Source organism: Topomyia yanbarensis, chromosome 2, assembly GCF_030247195.1.
Source record: "Topomyia yanbarensis strain Yona2022 chromosome 2, ASM3024719v1, whole genome shotgun sequence".
In the NCBI taxonomy this organism is placed as follows: Eukaryota; Metazoa; Arthropoda; class Insecta; order Diptera; family Culicidae; genus Topomyia; species Topomyia yanbarensis.
Window position 1 is genome coordinate 429,959,377 of NC_080671.1, and position 19,635 is coordinate 429,979,011.

General features: G+C 39.9%; 1 protein-coding gene across 15 annotated transcripts in view; it reads right to left on the minus strand.

The window, feature by feature from the left end:
* Positions 1-19,635, minus strand: part of LOC131685364 (F-BAR domain only protein 2) — a 124,785-nt gene that overhangs the window by 100,467 nt on the left and 4,683 nt on the right. For all 15 annotated transcript variants that reach the window (XM_058969044.1, XM_058969042.1, XM_058969043.1 and 12 more), the window contains exon 2: positions 9,801-10,271. Coding sequence is in view for 2 of the 15 variants with exons in the window: in XM_058969053.1 (XP_058825036.1) it covers positions 9,801-9,830 (30 nt within the window). In the remaining 13 variants the exon portion in view is untranslated. The remainder of the gene's footprint in view (positions 1-9,800; positions 10,272-19,635) is intronic.

Sequence of the window (19,635 nt, forward strand, 5' to 3'; positions counted from 1 at the left end):
TAAATAAATAAATAAATAAATAAATAAATAAATAAGTAAATAAATAAATAAATAAATAAATAATTAAATAAATAAATAACAGACATTTGGCATAACGGACAATTGGCATAATGGACATTTGGCATAACAGACATTTGGCATAATTTTGCTAAGTGATCTCACTGAGTCATTTGACATAATGAAGACCGTGTAAATTTCAAAATCCGCGTAAATGAAGAACGTGTAAATTTCAAAATCCGCGTAAATGAAAATCGCGTCAATTTCAAAATCCGCGTAAATGAAAACCGCGTAAATTTCAAAAACCGCGTAAATGAAAACCACGTAAATTTCAAAATCTGCGTAAATGAAAACCGCGTAAATTTCAAAATCCGCTAAAAAAAACGCGTAAAAATACCGCGCAAAAAACCGCGTGAAAAAACCTGAGTGTATAGTGTAGAACTGCGATCCACCCGACGTATGTTTTGTTTTGGCTATTATCATGATGACCATGATCGCCTATGAGTTTTGGTTTTCCATACAATGTTACAATAATCAAAATTATCCTTCTTTATATCGTGAGCTGTTCCTTTGAATTATTTACTTCATCATTTGTGGATTTCGTCCTGTTTTTCAAACGATGATTTACTGAATGAACTTACATATATTCAAACGTCGGTTGTTACACTGCTCTAACACTTGGGACGAAGCCAGTGCAATGCGGATTTGCCGCATAACCGAGACCAAATTTCCGAAGCGGCGCAAAGCCGCTGAGGATCCGCCGGACGAGGTGGCCACCGACCCGCCGTCGGAAGCGGCGGCCCCTCGCATTATTATTATTATTATTATTATTATATGGGCCCCTCGCAAGCAAACCTGTGTTCCACTCGTTTGCCCGGATTACTCAAACATAGGGGCTATAAATTAGTTTAAGTCCAACGGAGCGACAGCGATGTCGGACAACACGCGACTTGAAGCGATGTGGCGTAGCCACATTAGTTCTAAATGTCGTTTTATTAATTGGTAAAGAAGAATAATCTAATTATTTTGGTTCAAGTTCAATTTTAGTACTATTGGTGAACCAACTCATTGAAAGTCATTTGAATATTTAGGTAGTTGCCGTTATGCTCAAACATGTGATCAACATGTCAGCTGCTTACAACTGCATAAGTTTCCCTCGAACGATGAATGTTATTGTCAACATACAATCAAAATACATAGTACATACAAGAAAGGATATACTCAAAAAACATCCTGGTAATCAATAACTTTATCACTACATATACCTTTGCCAAACAACCGTTATGCTAAATTACTGTTTTCCTTAATATAAAAATATTTGTACGGAAAGATCTTTAGTTGTAGCACTGCTGAAAATAATGCCGAATCACCTGCTTTCTCGAACAGTTTTAAATTATGTGTTCTTCCTGTAGTTGAAAAAATGACAAATGACCTGCAGTGTGATCACTTCTCAAAATTATGCCAAATATCCGTTGTGCCAAACGTTCGTTATGCCAAAGGACCATTATGCCAAATGTCCGTTTTGCCAAATGACCTGCAGTGTGATCAATTCTCAAAATTATGCCAAATGTCCGTTATGCCAAATATCCGTTATGCCAAATGACCTGCAGTGTGATCAATTCTCAAAATTAGGCTAAATGACCATTATGCCAAATGTCCGTTTTGCCAAATGACCTTCAATGTGACCAATTCTCAAAATTATGCCAAATGTCCGTTATGCCAAATATCCGTTATGCCAAATGACCTGCAGTGTGATCAATTCTCAAAATTAGGCTAAATGACCATTATGCCAAATGACCGTTATGCCAAATGTCCGTTATGCCAAATGACCTTCAGTGTAATCAATTCTCAAAATTATGCCAAATTATGCCAAATGACCACTATGCCAAATGACTTTATGCCAATTGACCCAGACCCTTGTTCGCCACAGCGAGATTGGATAGTACTTCTGGATCCATTGCGGTTGGGTGGAAAAGTAGAAATTTATTGAAAATTAGATTTCACTGGCGGCGTTCCAGTACTGTACAGTATACACTATACTACAGTTCTTAGAACCATAAGCCGGCACTTCTGGGGGTATAGCTTACATCGCTCGCTTGTTTTACACTGAAATTAGTACAGTGACTCTCGGATCGGTAGGCACTCTTCCCAGATCTTGTAATGTAACGTTATACAGTGAAGACCCGATTTTATCAACCCCCGATTTCGTTTACCCCCGATTTTATCAGCTTTTTCACCCGATTTTGTGAGCATCATATGAACATTGATCGTTGGTAGTTTGATGGGCTCTAGCAGACGAACGATGTCGAATTCGAGTAAATCCTTTCTTGATAATATTTTTCTTATATTAGAGATCCGAAATATGCAAAAATAAAAATATATCAACTTTTTTTTTGAATTTTGCCCTGTCAGACCCTCTTAAGGAAAATTTAAACTAAATAATCAGAAACAGTTATGAGGCTATATCTAGGGACTAAAAAGAAATATTTTAAGAGCTTCGGTTGCTTAAAAAGAAAGAAAAATATATGTCCCGATTTTGTCAATGTCCCTATTATATCAGCCTAAAATTCACTAAGGCTAATCCGTCTTCAGGGATTCATTTTGTGCTTCTTTCCTATTAAAGATTCCGCATCATATTTTATTTCTGTGTGGATAACCGTTGTTCGACTGTTTCTTTTCTTGCTGATCCAACTGGATATCGTTAAACAATTAATTTAAGTAGCCTTGTTATGTAATCCTCTTCATTTTTATTTCTCCAACTACCCTGCACTGGGATCTAAAGGGTGTCTCAAATCAAATTGCATCACGGAAAAAACACTATAAAAAGTAACCCATTGGGTATTTTCACTTGAAAATTTGGGTAAAAATAATTTAGAGTGTAGTGTTTACACCAGAGTCGATTTTTTTCATTTACAAAAATTACGAGATTAAAATTACGAGAGAGAGAGAGAGAGAGAGAGAGAGAGAGAGAGAGCGACGCTACTTTCCTAATCACCAGAACATTGCAAAAACGAAAACGAGACAACGGTCTACGACAAACCATGCGTGTAAATTAAATTTTATTGCTTCCTCCGCACTCGTTTTTGCTTTGAGATTGAGAGTGACATTAGTCCTTTCGAAATCGAACATAGTGCTGGTGAAACGAAAATACACTATTAACGATATTTACCTGTCGTTGTTCGATTTCGTGGAATTACGAGCTAACGATGGTATTGGATGACTGGTGTCCATGTTTCCCGTGTTTGCAGCGATCTCATCGCCGTTCTACGAATCACATTGGTATAATTCCATTTAATGAAAATTGAAATAAGAAAGAAAATTGCTGATTTAAAGTTATAACGAGATTGAATTTTTGTATTGTCATATAAAAACGAAAGTAGCTACTTCTGCTACTCGCTTCCGTAGATTCGAAAGAAGTAGTCGGCTTCGTCTTTTTTGTTTTGTTTTGTATGCATTTAGTAACGAAAGAGGCAACAAAAAGACGAAGATAAATCCAATGGGTTCATCGCTCATTGAATGGATCTAAGAATTTTAGGTCCTGGTTTACATTGTATTTTTATCGCTGACAGTTTTTCGAAAATTGGAAAAATGGCGTCACCCGAAGAGCAACGTCGCGAATTGATTTTGCGCGAGCACCCGGAAAATTCTCAACTCTTTAATCGGGACATCGGAAAACAACTTGGAATCGTGCAGTCATCGGTAAGTCGTGGGACTATATGTTACTACCTAATTATTGCTTGAAAATTTGAAAAGGATCGGTCCACTAGGTAATTTTCTACAGCGTTTTTTCCGTGATGCAATTTGCTGTGGGACACCCTTTAGACCTGTCCAAAAATGGCTTCTCCTGACAGAAATTCGCCTCAAGGTAGAATAAATGTCGAAATGAAATCGACTTCTTGGCTGAAACTATATATCCTTGCTCCTCAATCGGTCCCGTTGTGATCTTCTTCCGGACCAAAGATAAAAAACTGTAAATCTTTTGGAAATTTCTCGAATCCTGGCAGAGCGATCGCCATAATAAGCTTCGGAGAAGCACAGAGTCTACGTAGCAAAAATCGCGGTCGAAATCGATGGAGTGGCTTCTGATATAAGTCTGAATTTCGCAATTCTGCTGAAACACGAAATTGGATGTTTTAAGATCGCATGCTTCAGTTAGTGAAGATATTGGACTGCAAACGATTGCATTTAACTCAGACTCATATCGGGTGACATTCACCGAGTCTGCCAATTTACTCTCGGTATGTTTTTTTCGCGAGTACCTCAGAATCTGGTCGTTTTAGAGTAATTTTTTTAATAATAAAATGTTACGCATTCATTGTAGTTTAAGATACAATATTTGTTTGCGGTTTTGCGAGCAATCGTACGGGGACTCTCAATCCGATAAAACGTACATAAAGTATTGGTGCAAAACTTAATAATCCGCTTTCAAGGTTATGTTGTGCGTTTTCTGCATCTTCGCGGCTTTTTGAACTTTTTTCTTCTTGTGTTAGTGCGTGTTTACCATTATTCGACCAGCAGAGCGTTGGCAGCGTTTTGTTTCATTTGAGCTGCCTGGATACCGTTACACAAGTTAAGTATCGCTATTACATTACATTCCCCATTCTTGCCTCACTTGCCATCCTACACTGGACAATAGACCCGCGCAAAAATGACTTCCCCTGACATTGCTTCGCCTCAAGGTGATATGTATTTCGAAATGAAATCAACCCCCGCCTGAAATCGAACCCATCCTCCTCCGCTGAGCCTTTTGTGATCTTTTTCCGGACCGAAAATTAAATATTTAAATCAATTGCAGATTTCTCGAGCTCTGACGGAGCGATCTTTGACAGTGACAGAAATATCACAAATTCTCTCTAATAAGCTTTGAGTTATGGTAAATAGTTTGGAGCAGGTAAATTGAATTGCTGGTGGTTACGAAGGAGTACAGAGTATATGTACCAGCAAACCAGGTTGAAATAAGTTCGGTCATCCCCGATTTGAGTTTGAATTGATTAGATCTGCTGGCACACGGGGCTGGCTGCTTTAATGACCCCATGCTTCAGCCACTGAAGATACCGGAGTGCAAACGATTGCATTCAGCAGCAGTCGCCACTGACGGAAAGAGGACATATACAAACTCAGACTCTTATCGGGTGATCTTCCTCGGGTCTGCCACCTCCTCGACAAGTTGGAACATTTCTTCTCCTAAGCTTCGTTGTAAAGGTCGGAATCTATCCCCAAAATAACAGCCTGAGGAAATACTGAAGCAGAACCACAGCTCTGGGCTTCAGAAATCGAACTCACAAAGATCACATGAATAATACTCACCACGCTGAATAGTAGCCATGTGATAATTGAGTTTGCAATGTCCCGTCATTGCCCTGACTAAAATACTGCAATTGTGCTTGGAAAAATGCGGCAAGTCATTTGACATTTTCGGACTCCGGCAGAAAAATGTTTGGACGCAAGTTTACAAGCTACGCCAATGGGTGGCATTTTCGGATGCAGCCCACGAGCGAATTTTGTGTTTTATCAAACTTATCAAAAGTGGTAAAACTGGTTCTGGACCAACGAAGTCAGTCGCAGCGCCTGCTCTAGCAAATTCGTCCGCCCATTCATTTCCAGTAAAACCGGAATGACCGGGTACCCATAGAAGGTAAAGAGCATTTGAAATGCTAAGTTTTTCGACTTGAGTTCGACATGCGATTACTAATTTCGATCTCGAATCTGTCGAACTAAGTGCTTTAAAGGAAGCCTGACTGTCAAAAATGGATTATTTTACCGCAAATTCTATCTATCGCAATAGTATCTACCAAGCGAATGAGACTGGTTCAATCGCATTTCACGACAGTAGACAGCAGCACCGACTCGGTCCTCCAACAAAGAACCGTCAGTATAACAAACTACGTATTCTTCAAGCTGTCGCACCATGCAGTCCGATAGCCATTCCTCACGAGGAGGAATTCTCACATTCAAAGTTTTAGAAGGAAAACTACGTGTGAGGGTAACATCACTGGGAGCAAGTGTATAGTCATCCCAAGTAACCATTTGGGGCCACAGTCTTGTGTGGCTAGTTGCACGATCTGTTGGGTTACTGTTCCAGAGCCCAGCAACCTTTTGACGGTATGCACAATAACGTGCTTCAGAAACACATATAGTGGTTTTATGTTCAAGAGTGCCTCGAGAGCAGCAGTAGGTGTTGTCGAGAACGCACCAGTCATCGCCATCAAGACTCTGAAGATGGTTTAACTTTGATTGGATTGTCATGACTTCTTCCTTCTGCCACCAAACAAGGCACCCGTATGCCAGTATTGGTCTAACAATTGTTGTATAGATCCACTGAATGTACTTAGGTTTGAGTCCCCAAGAAAGCCCGTCTACATTGGCCAAAGGCCATGCAAGCTTTCTTGATCCTGAAATCGATGTGAGTTGTCCAATTAAGTTTTGAGTCGAGAATTACCCCAACGTACTTAACTTGATCTTCGACAATAATTTCAGAGTCAAAAAACTGCAATGGACGAGCTCCGGTTGTAATCCTTCGTTGCGTGAAAAGCACCATTGAGGTTTTATTTGGATTAACTGATAGTCCAACATGAAGACACCACTGCTCAGCAACACATAAGGCTTGTTGCATCAAATCAAAAAGTGTGTTAATGCAAATACCGGTGAACATTATATGATAATCATCGGCGAAACCATACGTCGGAAACCCAAGCTCATTTAGTTTTCTCAACAAGCTATCGGCGACAAGGTTCCATAGAAATGGTGCCAACACACCACCTTGAGGACATCCGCAGACACTCAGTTTCCTTATCTCTACTTGTCTTAACGATGAGCACAGATGTCGGTTGCTAAGCATTGCGTGTATCCAGTTCGTGATATATGAAGGTACTCCATGACCTCGTACTGCTTCCAAAATGGATTCGAAAGACACGTTGTCAAAAGCACCTTCAATATCGAGAAAAACTCCTAAGCTTGATTGCTTTTGTGAAAAAGCCGTTTCAATGTTGTAGACAACATTGTGTAACAGGGTGGTAGTAGACTTCCCCCGCTGATATGCATGTTGCATTGCATGCAGCGGGTGCTCGCCCAAACTACCATCCCGAATGTAGTGGTCGATTAAACGTTCCACTGATTTGAGAAGGAAGGAGGTCAGACTGATCGGTCTAAAGCTCTTTGCCTGCTCATAAGTGACGCGGCTAGCTTTGGGAATGAATTTGACAGCTATTTCCCGCCTCGCTAATGGAATGTATCCTGTTGCAAGACTACAAGTAAGAACCTTTTTCAAAATATGCTTGAAGTGTTCATATCCTTTTTGTAGTAGAACTAGAATAATTTCGTCCTTTCCCGGAGACTTACACGGAGCAAAACTTTCAATCGCCCATTTGATCGATTCGGTTGTCACAATTCTACGAGCAAACGCCCAAGAATCAGAACCACCTGAAAAGAACTCAGAGGCAGTCGTCAGTGATGGCTCCGTACAATCTGGAAAGTGTGTGTCAAAAAGACAGTTGAGTACTACATCTTCGTCAGACAAGTATTCACCATTAGCAGTTCTAATGGAACTGACATGAAAGTCTTTCGATTTCGAAAGTAACTTATTTAATCTACTAGTCTCGTTGAGACTTGAAACATTTGTGCAGAGGCTTTTCCAACCACTTCGCTCAGAGGATCGAAGGGTATTTCTGTATGCTTTGCGAGCCAAATTAAATGCCTCCGACCCGTCCCTGTGGCTGCGATTCCAAGCTCTTCTACATAACTTTTTGAGTCAAACAAGTTCGGTATTCCACCAAGGTGATCCTCTAGAAGCACGCATAACTCGAAGCGGACAAGCCTCTTGGTATGCTGCTACTATGAGTGAGCTTGTTTTATCCACGACCTCATCCAAATCACTTGGAGATTCAATCGTCGGAAGATACCCATGAAACCTAGTCGCCAAGCCCTCTTCGTAGAGGTCCCAGTTTGTAGATTTGGGATTACGATAGGTGATGATATCTAGCGGGACGTTTAAATGATCAAAGACGATGTACTTATGATCAGATAACGACGGTTCGAGCTCGTTTGGTACGAGCCAGTTTGCCAACTCATGCGTAATACTGTCAGAGCAGATAGTTACATCTAACACCTCTTCTCTGCCAGCTCGTGCAAATGTTGGGCGGTTTCCTGCATTAAGAATGTGCAGATTTGTAGTACTTAAGTATTCCATTAATTCGGTGCCTCTCAAATTGATATCTGAGCTGCCCCAAATTATGTGGTGGGAATTTGCATCACTGCTGATTATGAGAGGAAACCCATTTCTGCCACAGTATGATACAACCCTTTTGAAATCATCAGAACGTGATGGTTCATTATGCGGCAAATATGCCGAACAATAGACGTATTTCTTGTTTATGTTGTCAACAGTCATATTTACCGTGACAGTACAAATATCACGAGTTGTGAGGTCCGATATAAGACAAGCGTCAATAGCACTATTCGCAAGTATACATGCACGAGGCATTTCACGTGGATTTGTCATACCATTTTTGTTGAAAGCTACGAAGACGGGGTTAAGTAGCTTTCCAGCATAGAAGCTATGGAAGCTTTTGCTTCCTGCACAAGGCGAGATAGATTCATAGTTGCTGTACGTTTATGCTGAAGATTAATTTGTGCTACTCTAACCATATTCGATTACAGCACTACACATTTCATCATCAGCACTTGTTGTACAGCAACTAGAAGATACCAAACACGTTGGCTTATAATCGCCTATAGCGAACCCCGAAATGGGTATTAGGGGCATGACCATCATTTGAATCCCACGATTTGCGAAGAAACGAACATTCACTGTGTCAGAGATTCGCATAACACAGCAAGGGTAAGACCCACGACACTTCGTGCGCGACTCGCATATTTTAGTCCTGCCAGCTATTCAGTCCTCGGCACGGAGTAACACCTTGACTTGAGGACTCCTGTTTTCAGTCGCCTCCTACGACATGGGAACAGGAACCCAGTGGATCAATTCTTGGTTGACATACTTCAACCCGCCGGATGCCACACGGCCTCTAGGCTGGTTTTGTCCGGAGAAAGATAATAGAGTTATCAACCTCCTAGTGGACCACAGCCGGCTTTTTGTTTCATTTTTTGCTTTATTTTTATTTCGTTCGTTTTATTGATTTTCTATAATGTATTCAGTTTATTTGAGATTTTATTCGTGCAGGACTAGAAACTGTTTTCATTCCACCTCTAATTGGGTGCCTAATACGCATGAGTTCTGCAAACTAATGCATGATCCAACAGTGACATCTGTAAGAAATGTATCATCTCACTGCTAGGTGGATTAAATCGGTTTTGTTAAAAAAATTGACTAATTTTGTGAAAATCACTCCTACATTGTTTTTGTCGGATTTGTCATTTTTAGACCATAGCCATTTGAAAAAAATTGATAAAAAAAAGTTTGACCATTTTCAAAAGACAGTCTAGATCATTTTTAGAAAAACAAAGTATGCAAAGTGGCTTTTTGTGACAAAGTTCTCATGTACAGAAAGTTTCATTAAAATCTGAGAGGGAGCCGCCAACATTTGTTCGAGTTGGCACGAAATTCGTCATGTCCATCCTCAAATCTTAAAACCTCAGGAAGGTAGATCGAATCTTTGAAAATGTAATGATATCGTAAAAGTAAAACCAATTAGACTTACGATTCAACAACCACAATAAAATTCAACAACTACCAAGATCTATTCAAAACCATGCGTTAATTCTATAAAATAAAACCGTCAAACTAAAAAGTGAATGTACTTTTCCATATTTGCACTTCATTATTACTGTTCTAAAACACCACTCACCCAAAAATAGTCGTTAAAATCCACCGTCATCTTGCCGGCGGTGCAGTCTTCTGCTGTTTCTGTTCTCCGTTAATCCACAGTAGTGCACAATCTTCGATACTTGAAACCCAAACTTTCAAAACTCGCTTTCGCTCTTCACTATCAAATCAAACTATCTCCCGGTCGCACCCGGTGTGCTCACACTACTATCACAGTTGAGTCAAAATTCTGCTGCTCACTCGCGGCCACTTATTCGTTGCTGCTGCTACTGCTGCTGGCGGCCGTCGCCGTCGTCGTTGCTGATTTCGACTGCATGCTGCTGCTGATATGCACTTCTGATGACGCATGTACTTTCTGCTCATTTCCACTTGACACTATCGCATTTCGCTTAACTACGTGTGTAACATAAATTCACTCAGTTTCTTCTTTTCGGTTTTCAGTCGGCGCCATCGCTCCAAGTCGGGTCGTTCCGCGGGGTCAGGAACTATCGTTCTACCAGCAGAGAAAAAAAGATAAGATAATGAGCGGCTGTGGTTGACCAAATACCGATGGTCGCGGCTGCTGCTGTGCGGGTTCCGCTGAATACTAATGATACTCGCCCCGCGCCGGTTGAGCTTTCTACAAGCGCCGCCAGCGCTGCGTTGCGGTAATCTGATATTTTAATTTCCGGCAGCAGTGGGACACACGATAAAAGAATAGTAGTTCGTACACCACCGTAATATTTTCTACTTCGAAAGCCACTTCCAATTTGTGTAAACCGAAACTAATCACTTAAGCTGAGAATGCTAGATTCGATAATCTTCTCATAGAACAGCCAACCAACCAGAAAGTGTTCGAGTAGCTTTGAATTTTGTTTCACTCCCAATCCCGGTTATGTGTGTGTATGTCGGGGTATGTAACCAGTACAAGGGGCGTTTAGCTTTTTTGCCGCCTAGTTAAAATTCTCATCATCAACACCAATCCGGAGCTGCCGGAGCATCCCGTGCTTCGCTTAGCGAATGGACAGTATACGTTCGTCGATCCGGCATAAATAACGCCAAAACAAACAACCAACACTAGATGCCGAATGAATAGAGTTGTGCTATAGACACTATCGCTTCTGCGACGGTTGGGCTACGACGAGCGAATGTACAATGAGACGGGAGAACAACACTGTTGAATGAATTGGATGCAGATCTTTGCGTCAAATGCTTAATTATTTCTATGCTGTAGGCATTCAGTTATGTTTAAAATTGAATTTTCTTATTACTCTTGTCACGTATTTAGCGACACTGACTTCATGGAAATTATCACATTTGAGTTACTCTGAGACCTTCGAGCGTCTGCTAGGGGGTAGCGGGTTTTTCTATCGTTCAACTCATCGCATCGCATAGAAGCATTTGATAGGAAGAACACCGCTGAGAATTACGTATCGGGAAAAAACATAACAAACAGCCTCACCGATCGAGCTCCCTCAGCGTACATCTGCATAAACATAACAGATTTGATGATAAGGGTATCGGTGCTTGTGCGTAAAACAAGCACACACTTGAAAAAGACACAGGCACACATATCGAGACCCGCGGAAGTCGCAAGTCACATAGAGACTGATAAAAGTTAAAGCCACTGGTGACACCCACCGGGACCAGCAGAAAATGCTGGTGTTTATTTTACAGAAAAACAAAATCAACAAGCGTAGCTATGATAAGAGATTTTTTTATTATGTGATTATGAGCAGCTATTCAAAATGCCTGCTCCAAGACAATGTGCTGGTTCACGCGAAAGGAAGTGAACTTTTGCCTTTATCGTGACGATGTTGAAGTTCAAGAACAATTCACTGATAATGGAACGTGTGTTTTTTTGTGGTAGGAAACGAAGCTAGGATGACGTCATGCAGGAAAGCATCACTAGTCAGAATAAAAATTGATTCGATCGGCACATTGCCCGTTGTGTAATCAGAGATTTGTGCATTGTTTCAACATGTTTCTGTTGCGAATGGAAAGGGATATGAAGAAATGGGTAAAGAAATGGAATATAACAATATCCAGCCTGGCTTCTTCACTTGAAGGAATAATAAACCCTACTGATAGAGCCTATAGCTCGTTACAACGGCGCATTAGGAACAATGACATATGCTTAAGGACTACCTCCGTGTACACACTTTTGTTCATGTATGAAGAGTCATTACCAATAACTTGGATACGTACCCGTACCGTACTCAGATTCAGAAAGATCCGAATAATAACTATGTTATAATTGAGTTTTGTACAGTTCCTTGATACACCCAGGTTTTTTTTACGCCGTTTTGACGTAGGACTACGTCTTTGTTTTCGATATGGGGGTGCACTCTGAAATTCTACAAAAATGGTATGTAACGAAAAGTGGTCCAATTTTAAACGCATATAATTCAGCCATCTCACGATAAATTTTCAATTTTTTTGCACAAATCGCCCCGAAATACTTCCAAGAATAGATTCCAATAGATAAACCCAAAGATTTTTGATATCATAGCATTAAAAAATTAAATAATATACAACCTTGTCAAAATATCGCGCATTTACACACAGAAGATAGCGCTTCCCAAGCCCTGTACGACGGATTGGTGTACCTAGCGCGCAACGCTTCTATGAATGACGTCATCATCGACAATTTGAAGAACGGACTTGGCCAGACGCGCTCAGTTTCCTGTTGAACGACTGGCGAAGCAGATCACTGCGCTGTGTTTTTTACAGCCAGTGTAGCTGAGCTAGAAGTCCGTTACACTGGCTGTGGAGGGACGCTACACTGTGTCGTCCAACAGGCGACCGCTCCAACTGCTTCCTAAATGCCGCTGTAATGTTGCCAGTAAATTTTTGGTTTAACTAGCACATGTATTTGCTATTTGCGCTTGAAATTAAGTAATGTAGTGGTAGTAATAAGCTTCCCATTTTGGTTTAAACGCAAGAACAGTTTTTAAAACAGGATTTGATTAATTAGTTTAGCTCATCTAAGCAATTTTATCAATTCTGTAATTTAAAAGGAATTTTACGGAACTTGGTGAATTTGGCCCCACTTGCAACTGGTATAATCAACCTGCACAAAGTGTTGCATAACGCAGGGCTGTTTTTTGGAACAAAATCATTCAGCCCATCGCTATGCAAAATCACGATATTATGACAGATGGGCTAAGCGCGGCCGTTCCTTTCAATCGGGAAAGGCCGTGTGGAATTTTGGTGAAATGCGCTAATAGTGTCGTGGTGGTACTAGTTGTCTCTTTCGCTCTACCCATCATCATCAGCGTTGACTCATTTTGCATTGTACGCTTGGGTTCAATGTTTTGGGCGAATGTGTTGGTAGGTAGGGGAACTGGCGGTAAAATGAACACGTTAAGCAAAGTCATTATTTTATAACTAGAAAGTGAATGAGATATTACAATCACCTTATATGTTTCTTGTTAGACATGTTTTGTACATATCTGGTAAAAATACTTCGTCATAAACACATTTTTTCAAACATGATTCTTGATTTCTAACCATGTCCAAAAATGAGACAATAGCGAGTGGGTAAATTGAACATGTGGCGGTGGTAAAATGAACAGCTTCTGGTGACCTGCAAAATGTCCTGTATGTATGCAATGCGCAGCGTTGGAAAGCATTTTCCGATCAATGCTAATATCCCAACAAATCATGAGCTTTGCATACACACAGGGCATTTTGCAGGCAAAAAAATTGTCACGAAAGAATTGAATTTTCACGACGTAATATTAACCATTTTACAATCCTGTGGCATCGAAACACATCTACAAACTTGGGGTTATCCATGGGTGTTTGAACTTTTAGGATCTGTTTGAGAGCATCTAGAAAGCTTGTTCTATACATGAGATGTGATTATATTTTCTAAAATTTGATTTTTCTTCACCGGTCCGGGTATTTTTTCCCACACACTAAGTACTAAGAAAATAAATATTTTACATTAAGTGCTACGTCTACAGTTCGTGCAAACCCATAGGGCTGCCCCTTGTAGTTTTTAACGCGGTTTTTTACGAGGTTTTTTACGCGTATTTTCCAAACAACGCGGTTTTTTTTGGGCGGATTTTCCAATTATCGCGGTTTTTGCAAAAATATTCTAAGTCATTTTAAATGCAAAGAACTTAGAAGAATTTTGGCAGTTTTTACTTTGCGCGGATTTCGCAATCAACACGGTTTTTGCAAAAAATGTTCGTAGTCCTTTTGAATGCAAAAGACTTCGAAGCTTTTCGGAAAGATGGAAGAGACGCGTCTGGAAGACTCCTTATGGCCCGCACCCCAACAATATGGGTATTTACCGAATGGTCTTGAAGAGTAGGTGTCAGATATTGATTTTTGAAGCCATTTTGAAATCAAAGATGGCGACTTCCGGTTTAGTGAAATTCGCTATAACCCAATCAATATGGTCTTGACAAGTAGGTGCTAGAAATTTATGTTTGACGCCATTTTGAAATCCAAGGTGGCGACTTATGGTTTAACGGAAATTCTCTACAACCCTTGCAATATGGGTATTGTCGGAACGGTCTTGAAGAGTAGGTACCAGAAAGTTATGTTCGGCGCCATTTTGAAATCCAAGGTGACCACTTCCGGTTTAGCGAAATTCGCTATAACCCAATCAATATGGGTATTTTCGGAATGGTCTTGACGAGTAGGAGACAAAGATCGATGTTTGACGCCATTTTGTATTCCAAGATGGCGACTTCCGGGTTAGCCACATTCACTATAACCCAGTCAAAATGAGTATTTTTGGAATGATCTTAACGAGGTTCCAAAAATTGATTTTTGAAGCCATTTTTAAATCCAAGATGGCGATTTCCGATTTAGCGAAATTCGCTATAACTCAATCAATATGGGTATTTTTGGAAGTTGAAGTTGTGGTACAAATAGTTTTAATTAAACAGTTGAATTTACTTAAATTTAAGTAATATGTTTAATTTGGATAAATTCAAACCCCCAACTCACATCACATACGTCTCTTTCTTCTCTCTCTTCCGTTCTCACCGCACTCTTCTGGATGAACAAATAAAAATATTTTGCATTTTGCTGGTTTATGATTAGACCTTATATTTGAGGGTGATTTAGATGATTAACCAGATTTTTCATGCGGGAATTTCGGTAAACCGGAAGTCGCCATCTAGAATTTTAAAATGACGCCAAACATCGACGTTTGTCTGCTACTCATCAAACCCATTCCGAAAATACTCATGTTGATTGAGTTGCAGAGAATCTCGCTAAACCGGAAGTCGCCATCAGGGATTTGAAAATGGCGCCAAAAATCAATTTTTCATGGAGTACCTTGCGGGGAAGGTGCAGATTTATCAAATCAAAGATGGCGACTTCCGGTTTAGTGAAATTTGCTATAACCCAATCAATATGGGTATTTTCGGAATGGTCTTGAAGAGTAGATGCCATTCCAAAAATACCCATATTGATTGGGTTACAGCGAATTTCGCTAAACCGGAAGTCGCCATCTTTGATTTCAAAATGGTGTCAAAAATCAATTTCTGGTACCTATTCTTCAAGATCATTCCGAAAATATCCATATTGATTGGGCTATAGCGAGTTTCACTAAACCCGAAGTTGCCATCTTTGATTTAAAAAAGGCGTCAAAAATCAATCTCTGGCACCTACTCTTCAAGACCATTCCTAAAATATCCATATTGATCGAGTTATAGCGAATTTCGTTAAACCGGAAGTCGCCATCTTTGAGTTCAAAATGGCGTCAAAGTTCAATTTCTGGTACCTACTCTTCAAGACCATTCCGAAAACACCCTTATTGATTGGTTTATAACGAATTTAGCTACACCGGAAGTCGCCATCTTTGATTACAAAATGGCGTCAAAAATCAATTTCTGGCACCTACTACCTACTTCAAGACCATTCCGAAAATACCCATATTGATTGGTTTATAACGAATTTTGCTAAACCGGAAGTCACCATCTTTGATTTCAAAAAGGCGCCAAAAATCAATTTCTGGCAGCTACTCTTCAAGACCATTCCGAAAATACCCATATTGTTGGGGTGTGTACCATAAGGAGTCTTGCAGACCCGTCTCCTCCATCTTCCCAAAAAGCTTCTAAATCTTTTGCATTCAAAAGGACTTAGAACATTTTTTGGAAAAACCGTGTTAATTGCGAAATCCGCGCAAAATAAAAACTGTCAAAATTCTTAAAAGGACTTAGAAATGGGGTGGGCGTAGCGTAGTTGGCAAATCGATTGCCTTGTACGCAGCACACCTGGGTTCGAGTCCCGACCCCGCACATAGGGTTAGAAATTTTTCATGAGAGGTTTTTCTAACCCGAAGAAGCGAATGACCTTAAGGTTAAAACCTCTATAATCGAAATAAAAAAGGACTGAAATTTTTTTCAGAAAAAAAGTGTGTCTTTTGCATTCAAAAGGACTTAAAATATTTTTGCAAAAACCGCTTTAATTGCGAAATCCGAGCGAAGAAAGAAAAATATTCTAAGTCTTTTGATGAGAGTTCTTTTACGCGGATTTTCGAATTAACGCGGATTTTCCAATTAACGCGTTTTTTCGCGTGGATTTTCCAATTAACGCGGTTCTTTTACGCGGTAAGTATCCTCCGCGTAAAAAAAACCTGGGTGTATTTAAAGGATGTTTCACAAGTTCGTAGGTTTACTGCTAAATTCGTAAATAATATCGCGAAAACAGGGAAACTTCTCAGAATATTGTGGGAGTTTCGCAAAAATTCTCTGAATTTAGTAGTACCTACTTTCGTACGACTTTCTTATATTTCGAAAAAATTCTTGAGCTTTTTAAATTTTGCACGATTCATAGAAGTACATTTACCTGACATTTCTGGATAAACATTTGAAAAGGGCATATCGCAAATGAGAGCCTCTCTGTGTTTACTTTCTCTTGCGATTATTACGGCATCATCATAAAACTTTCCAACATTGTTTCAATAAATATCGAAAAGCTTTGATGTCGTCTAGCATATTATGCTAAGAGTTAAGGAGCAAACGTAAAAGCGGCCTAGTTATTGACGGAAGAGAAAGTAAACACAGAGAGGCTCTCATTTACGATATGCCCTTTTTCACATGTTTATCCAGATTTGTAGGGTTTCAATATCTTCCCTGAAAAACTTCTTTTTTTGCGAGAGTTGTCCTACTGGAGCTGTACTGTCTATAATCGCAAGTTAGTCCCATGTGGATATGGAATCCCATAGAACATGGGACTGACTTGCGATTATGGGTAGTCGAGAGCTAGGTTCTCGACCCCAAAAACACTCGCGAATCGAATTTTATGCTTATTGTAACATAGTTCGCAAATTTCGTAAAAATGGCTGCCATTGTGTAGCCGCCGTTTTGAATTGTCAAATTCCTGCTATCGGAATCGTAATCAGCGACATCAAAAACCACATAATCTAATTTATGCTAGTTGAGAAGTTATCCCTGTCTCTCAGAATCTTTTATAGAGCAACATAATAATAATCTCTATTTTTGCATATTTTGATAATTTTTTTTCGAAAAAACTGATCAACGAAAGTGCAAAAAATCTATTATTTTGTTTAATGTTTGATACTTGCCAAAAAAATTTTTAGATCTTTAGGACCCTTAGTTCAGACACAGCAGAATTTATTGAAAAAAGGTTATTTTCGAGTTTTAAATATTTATAACTAATACGTAAATAACAAATTCACATAATTTCTGCGCTAGTTGTATTCCTCACATCCCTAAGAGTTGATTTAAAGCAAGAATTCGTATTTATATGTCAACGCTAACTAGAAATCCAATAAAAACTTGGGAAAGGTAGTTGGGACCTATACGTCTCACTATGCCGCAAAGGATTCTGAATGTGATATTCATTGTGAGGTTCAGATATGCGCGGGCGTATGACCTTCGCGATCGCGTGTATTATCGCGCAAAGATCGAACGTTTGTACGTTAATGTGTTCGGTCGCGTGTGCGTATGTATGTCGCGTGTGCTAACGTGTACGTAGCTTCGCGTGTATGAATTCTATTTTAAAACCGTGAGTCTTTCGCGTATTCGCGTGTTTTTGGATGACCGCGCGAGGACCGTGAATCTAATACATAATTTTTCGGTGTACGTTTCAGGTGCTAGAAGAAAGTGAGATCATGTCACTAGAGTTCCCGGTAATGTCGCCATGGAACGTGTTGCCTAGTGGATATTAGGGCATAGTAAATTTTTTTTTCGAGTTCTCAATATCTCATATTGTGACAGATGTCAAAGAAAGCTCAGATGCCAAATTTTGCTTCCTTTGGACAATTCTAGACTCTCGCCATTTCGCTTTAAATTTTTTAAATTGGTGCTATGGGAAAATATGGAGAAAAAAATATATTAAATGCTATAACTCAGGAAATTAACACCTCTTTTTAACGGAAATAACCTTAGTATTTGAATAGAGATATTCCTGTAACTTGAAAAATAAGGGAAAGTGGGTACTGGGACATTTTGCCCCCAAAATCCCCTATTTTTAATAATTTTTCTGCTCCGTGATGCAAATTATACATATTTTGCAGTTTCTCTAATGGGAAAAAATCACAAAAATCGAACGGAACCTTTTTGATCTTTGTCTGAATCCGAGAAGTTCAGGTTATAGGGCCTTTTGTCATTCATATTTAATTTAACATTTAGGGATCATCCATAAATGACGTAGCATTATATGGGGGAGGGGGGAGTTTTGTATTTTGTGATGATGTGTGATGACAGGGGGGTAGGGGGTCATGTGCATGCTGCGTAGCTTTTTTAAAGGGGAAAACTAACATAGTTTCTTATTTTTTTAAATTTTACGGGGACAAGGGGGGGGGGGAGAGTTACCGTCAAGCTACGTAATTATCAGGGGGTACTTAGAGGTTTGTGACGAAATGCTACGATGGGGGAGCGGGGTATTCAAAATCGCTCAAAAAATGCTACGTAATTTATGGACGGTACCTTTTCTGGTGCATATATTCTCTTTTATTCTTGTTGAATGTAGAAAATTCTTCGGAATAAAACAAAAATAGATTCGCTACCGGTAAATTAAGAGGTTTGTGTTAAAAATCACTCAAATAATGCTACGTCATTTATGGATGATCCCCCCCCCCTAGGGGACCGCAAAGTCGTTGCTGGGGGTCCGCGAAGAAAAACATATTTTCCAAGGACAGATTGAAATTTTAAATCTTGTTTCCTAGCAAATTGAAAATAGTATATTGATAGCATACAAAAACGATGTTTATCCGTGGGGGTCCGCAGTAACCCAGAGTTTTCTAAGGGGTCCGTGGCATGAAAAAAATTGAGAACCGCTGCCCTACTGGATATGAACATTATTTTTGATTTTTCCAACTGAATGTATGGACGTAAGTTGCTAGAGCGAAGGGTAAAGATTTCCGGACGTGACCGATTCAAGATCGCGCGAACACGGACGTTTGTGTGTTCGCGTTTAAGACAGCGTTTTCAACTTCGTAAGTACACTAAAACGTTCACCGTATTACCGGAGTGTTATCAAGGTTGCGTGATGGCGGGCTTGGGTGTACGTGTATGATCACGACAGGCTTAAGCGTTCGTAGGTTAACGTGTTTGTCGCGTCGCGTGTATGTGACTTCGCGTGTATAAATTCGAATTTGTAACCGCGTGGCCATTCATGACGATAGACTTCCGTAAGTGGCCGATTCATAATCGTGCGAGTGCGTGAGTTTGTAGGTTCGCGTTTGAGACCGCTTTTGAAAATGAAAATACCTTATAGCCGGAATGTTATCAGGTTGGCGTGGATGATCGCGAAGGGCTCAAGCATTTGTATGTTAACGTGTTTATCGCATGTGTGTGACTTCGCGTGTGTAAATTCGATTTTATAACCGTGTGTCCATTCACATATTCACACATATGCCGCCATGGAATGTGTTATCTAGTGTA